Source organism: Solanum tuberosum, unplaced genomic scaffold, assembly GCF_000226075.1.
Source record: "Solanum tuberosum cultivar DM 1-3 516 R44 unplaced genomic scaffold, SolTub_3.0 scf00089, whole genome shotgun sequence".
Classification (NCBI taxonomy): domain Eukaryota; kingdom Viridiplantae; phylum Streptophyta; class Magnoliopsida; order Solanales; family Solanaceae; genus Solanum; species Solanum tuberosum.
The window spans coordinates 670,613-676,770 of NW_006239012.1; the positions used below are offsets into that span (position 1 = coordinate 670,613).

At 34.9% G+C, this 6,158-nt stretch overlaps 1 protein-coding gene across 1 annotated transcript; it reads left to right on the forward strand.

The window, feature by feature from the left end:
• Positions 1-4,244: 4,244 nt before the first annotated feature.
• On the forward strand, positions 4,245-4,751 carry LOC107060540 (uncharacterized). The gene has a single exon (XM_015308539.1). The coding sequence runs from the start codon at positions 4,245-4,247 to the stop codon at positions 4,749-4,751; it is 507 nt and encodes a 168-aa protein (XP_015164025.1).
• The last annotated feature ends 1,407 nt before the right edge of the window (positions 4,752-6,158 follow it).

Sequence of the window (6,158 nt, forward strand, 5' to 3'; positions counted from 1 at the left end):
GTCAAGCTCGTCGAGTTTAGCTTGTGGATTTCGTCGGGGGTGATCCCTACAAGGTATGTGAGATCACATAGCATTGGGTTAGTTCACCCACGCGCCAAGCATGTTTAATTCAGCGTATTTTCGTCCTAAAAAGATTGAGAATTTGATGTTCTTGATAGTTGTTCTTGAATTGATTTCGTTCTTGACTATGAGTTGGGATTAAGGAGTTTCTTTATGTTAAAGTGTTGTTTCCTTGAGTTGTTTGGGTTAGATTTTGTATATATGATTTGGGTACATGAATCTAAAGTGAATTTGAGAAAAAGAATCGAATTAAAATGATTTAGGATCAAAAGTTCGTCATAATTTTGCTTGAGGGAGGCTGGCGCGACGCGCTCCCATAGCGTCCAAGGGGATGGCGCGGCACGCCAGCAGTGCGCTAGATTTGAGCCCCAGTAAGTTGGGGCTGGCGCGGCGCGCCCGGGATGAGCCCATATCGTCGTTTTTCACCAGTTTTTCGTCATTCAGTCCGTTTAAGTCTTTCTAAAGTGGTTTAGCACTTCCTATTGATTCTAACTACTCTAAATAACTTCTAAACATCTAGAAATCATCCAGAAACATGAATCATAACCTTGAATTCATAATTCAAATTCAAGGTAGAGTTGAGAGTTAAGTTTTGAGAATTCTTTCGAACATTTTAAGAAAGTCCCTTTGAGTTATTTAATGGAGTCTTCTACAACTTCTAGTAACTTGTTTCAAGACTCGAGTAAGTGAGTAAGTGAGCATGAGTTGAACTAAGTTTGAGGAAGTAAGTCAGAGAATAAGAAGAGTCGTATACATGAGTTCCATATAGTTATGTAGACCATTGAGTCGAGTTGTTTCATGCCCATAATTTCGCATAAACTTCGTAAGTTGAGCATCTTTCAGAGAAGTGGTATATTCAAGTTCTAAGCCTTTTAAGTGTTGAGTTTCTAATCCCTTTTGAGAAGCATCTTTGAGTACTTGAGTTGAATATTTCATGCCCATAATTTCGCATGAACGCTATAAGTCGAAAAATATTGAGATGAGTAGTATCATTGAAGTTTTTGAGTTCCAAGTATTGAGTTCTATCCATGGTTATTGAAAACCTTGCATTGAGTCGTTCATGTCCATAATTCGGCATGAACCATATCTTAAGAAGTCTTTTACAAATGTTTAAACTTTGTTTTAAGACTTAAAGCTTTGAGTTCAGTAAAGGGTAAAGTTGAAGTTCTTTTCTTCAAAAAGTATATGGGGACTAAGTATTCCCAAAGAGTTTATAAATGTTTTCACATTTAAATAAGAACGGAAACTGAGATTTCCAAAGAGCTTTCGGGCTAGTTTTCAGAAAAGAGTAAATGCATTCACAATAAAGCAAGAGAGGAAACCTTGATTTCCAAGATAGCCTTTGAGCTAAGTTTTTGAGCAATTATCTCAAATCAGCAGAAAGAAGTATGTTTTATGTTTTTAAAACATAAAGAGCTGGTGTATTTTGGGAGTAGTATTGAGCAATGATATGGGGGAGAGTTCAGATAACTCACAGCCCCCATAAATCATGTAGCCATCATGAGTAGAAAAGGGTCATACTTTTTAGATGAACCCTTTTCACATAGACTAGTGGATCCATTAGGCAGTTCAGGTCCTATACCTTTGGCCAGGTATAGGATGCGCTGGCAGTGTGAGGAAGATCGATGTATCTTCACAATAGCTCTTATGTGATGGTTGTCGGTTAGAGAAACTCCCACATAAGTTATTGTATTTTTATACATCAGTTTATTTTGTATCTTTACATACATCTCAAAGTTCATATTGTATCTTTGCATACATACAGAGTTATCATTGTATTTATAAATACACAGAGTTGAAAAACCATGTTTTAAACAGCTTTTCTTTATATTGCACATGTCTTTAAACTGCTTTATAATGAAATGAGTCCAGTTATGTTGAGTATTTCGAGTTGAGTACCTTAAGTTGAGTATCTTGAGTTGATTTGTGCTTCATTGAGTCAATTATCATATCTTTGAAGTTCAGTATCTAATCCATGAGTTGAGTATCTTATTCTTAAGTTGAGTGAGTTTGAAAAGAGGTAAGTATGTTTCCTTTTTATCAAGTTCAAGCTTATGTTATGCTTTAGAATTCCCCTTACATGCTCGTACATTCCACGTACTGAGCCATTTGGCCTGCATCTTCTCATGATGCAGACACAGGTATTCAGGATCATCAACAGGAGCTTCGTTGATACATCCGAGACTTTGAGTTAGCTATGGTGAGCATCCTTGCTTTCGGAGGATTTCATTTACTTTTCAGTTTAGTCAGGATAACTACATTTGTCACAAAATATTTGTCTTAGAATTTTCTCTATGATAAGATAATTCATTTTTAACTACAAATTAAATTTGTATTTTATCATAACTGTCATTGTCACTAATCACGATAAGGTTTAGTGACAATTTTGTTGTGTCATTAAACCAATATTTTTGGTGACAACATGATAGGTTTTAATTACAAAATTATAAATCAATTTTGTAAAAGCAAAATCGTTAGTAATTTATATAATTAAATTTTATTTGGTTTTAAGTTTTTGCATGCTTAAGTTAGTCTTCCGCTTGTAGTCAGCCAGGATAAGGGTTCACTTGGGGACCAGCAATGGTTCTTGAGTGCCGGCCACGTCCAGGGTGTAGACTCGGGTCGTGACAATACATATCTCAATCACCTAGACTATGCTAATGATACTATCATTTTATCTTCTGCTGATAAGAGTTCTTTGCAAATGATTATGAATACTTTGGGGAAATATAAAAGACAATCTGACTAGAAAATCAAAAAAGAAAAAAAACTTCTTCTATGTTTTTAATAAAACTGCTAGGCAAGTCAATTAACAGGTTGAGGAGGTCACGGGTTTTAATAAAGGAAAAAATTTCTTTTATTTATTTGGGGTGTCCAATTGGTCATGCTAGGAAAAGGAAGTCACACTTTACATAGCTCAAAAAAAGTGAAGAACAAGTTGCAAGCCTGAAAAGGCAGGATCTTATCTTATGGAGGTAAGGTTGTCCCGATTAATACTGTGTTGCAAAGTCTTCCTATTTACCTTTTATCTTCTATTACTCCTCCCAAATGTGTTATCTATGAACTACACAAATTGTTTGCTAGATTTTTTTTGAGTAACAATGAGGGAGAAAGGCATAAGCACTGGGTCGCTTGGACCAACATGTGCTTTCCTAGGGAAGAAGGTGGTCTTGGTTTTAAATCACTATTTGATGTTTCTAAGGCTCTGTTTGTAAAACTTTGGTGGACTTTCAGAACCAAAAAATCCATGTGGATCAATTTTATGTGGAATAAATATTGCAAAAGGCTTAGACCTCAAGTAGTTGAATGGAAAGGGGGCTCACAATTGTGGAAATACATGTTGGAAGCTAGAGAAAGTTTTTAATCAGTTGATTTGGTGGGAACCTAAATGTGGGAATTCAAACGTTTGGTATGATAATTAGACTAAATTAGCCATCTATGAATCTAGACCTTTATGTGGAAGAGATAAATGAACTCATGGAGGAAAATGCTTTGAAGGATGAGAAACTTCATCAATATTATTTCCTCTATTTATCAGATTCACAGTGAATTTTCTTACTTAGAACCTACCGAGGAATGGGATGAGCCTTTGTGAATGCTTACCAGCTTTGGGAAGCTTATAGTTAGTAGTGCATGGGAAGAGGTGAGACAAAAGGAAGGCAATAATGCTAAATTTGCAAACTTCTTGATTAAAGGTGTACTTTTAAGGTCTCTTTCTTTTTGTGAAGAATAATGGGAAAAAAATACTTCCTTTAGGGGAAGTGTTGATCAGAATAAAGGTGGTGGAGGAGGCTCTTTGTTATTGTTGTACTAGGCCACAAACATAAACTATTGATTATGTTTTTCTGACTTCTTCTTTTGCTAAAAGGACTTAGCAGAACTTTATTACTCCAGTTGGGGTACAAATTCCAGGTTTTCAGTTGAAGGTATTTCTCCACAACTGGTGGAAACTGGATGCACCTCCAAAACTTAAGTCAATCTTGATGGCACTGCCTCCTTTCATTATTTGGCAACTTTGGAAAGAGAAGGAATGCTCTTAAGCATGGGGAGAAGATGTCTTTTTATAAGACTGTGGAAGAAATTAATAGGCAGATTTGGTTCTTGAAAAGGTGTAGGCACACCAACTTGAAGTCTGATTTGACAATCTCTCTACCTGATTGCCTTATATTCCTTATCACTAGCCCATGCTTGTTAAATTTCTGAAAGAATATACACCTTCTATTGTTACAAAAGTAGTTATCTGGAGGAAACCTGAGGTAGGAAGTTACAAATGTAATACAAATGGAGCTTCTAAAGGCAATCCAAGACCTAGCTCAAGTGGCTTTTGTGTGAGAGATTCTTCTGATAATTTTATATACGCAAAATTATCTAGACTATTGGATGGTAATAATCTTATAGCTGAAGCTAAGGTACTAATAACAGGGCTAGAATTTTGCATTCTGGCACATTATACTCAAGTAGAGATGGAAATTGATTCATTAACCATGAAAAATGTGCTTAAAGGTATTTGGGAGGTCCCTTGGGAAATAAGTTTGGAAGTGAAGAAATTTAAGGAACTTAGGAACAATTGTGTAATAAGGGTGGAACATGTATTCAGAGAAGGAAATCATATGGTTGATTACTTTGCTAAAATGTTCTTGAATGACTGCAGTTTTCTGATCAGTAACTGGATAGAAGCAGGTGTCAGGTGATCAGGTTGCTACATACATTGAAGAAGCTGATTCTAGCTAGCATGGGGATTGATAATTCTGAAAAGAGTTGAAATTTTGTTCTTGAATTTCAAATCCATGTTTCGCTTGAACAAACCTGAAAACCATCACAAACAAAAGAAATAAACAAAATTTTCGCCCCAGTTTTCATTGGAAATTTTTGTGAGTTATGAGCAGATGTAAATTTTCAAAAATAAACCCAGACTAGGAAGTGTTTATCCTAGGAAAAAATAAAATATAAATGTCTCAGACTAGAAAGTGTTTACCCTAGGAGAAAATAAAAAAAATGTCTCAAACTATGAGGTGTTTATCCTAGGAGAAAATAAATAAATAAAAAAACGGTCTCAGACTAGGAAGTATTTATCCCAGGAGAAAAATGAAAAATAACAATCTTAGACTAGGAAGTGTTTATCGTAGGAGAAAAATAAAAAATAACGATCTCAGACTAGGAAGTGTTTATCCTAGGGGAAAATGAAAACTAGCGATCTCAAAATAGGAAGTGTTTATCCTACAAGAAAATAAAAATAATGTCTCAGACAAGGAAGTGTTTATCCTAGGAGAAATAAAAAATAACAAATCGCAGACTAGGAAGTGTTTATCCTAGGAGAAATAAAAATAAACAATCGCAGACTAGGAAGTGTTTATCCTAGGAGAAAATGAAATATAACGTGTCAGACTAGGAAGTGTTTATCCGAGGAGAACATAAAAAATAACAATCTCAGACTAGGAAGTGTTTATCATAGGAGAAAAATAAAAAATACAGTCTCAGACTAGGAGTGTTTATCCTAGGAGAAAATAAAAAATACAGTCTCAGACTGGAAGTGTTTATCCTAGGAGAAAATAAAAAAAATAACGTCTCAGACTAGGAAGTGTTTATCCTAGGAGAAAATAAAAAAAAACGTATCAGACTATGAAGTGTTTATCCTAGGAATAAATTAAAAATAATGATCTCAGACTAGGAAATGTTTATCCTAGGAGAAAATGAAAAATAACGGTACCAAACTAGGAAGTGTTTATCCTAGGAGAAAATGAAAAATAACAGTCTCAGACTACGAAGCGTTTATCTCAGGAGAAAATGAAAGTTAACGGTCTCAGACTAGAAAGTGTTTATCCTTGGAGAAAATAAAAAATAACGTCTCAGACTAGGAAGTGTTTATCCTAGGAGGGAATAAAAAAAAACGTGTCAGACTAGGAAGTGTTTATCCTAGGAGAGAATTGAAAAAAAACGTCTCAGACTAGGAAGTGTTTATCCTAGAAAAAAACAAAAAAAAACGTCTCAGACTAGGAAGAACTTATCCTAAGAGAAAATAAATAAAACAATCTCAGACTAGGAAGTGTTTATCCTAGTAGGAAATAAAAAATAACGGTCTCAGACTAGGAAGTATTTAT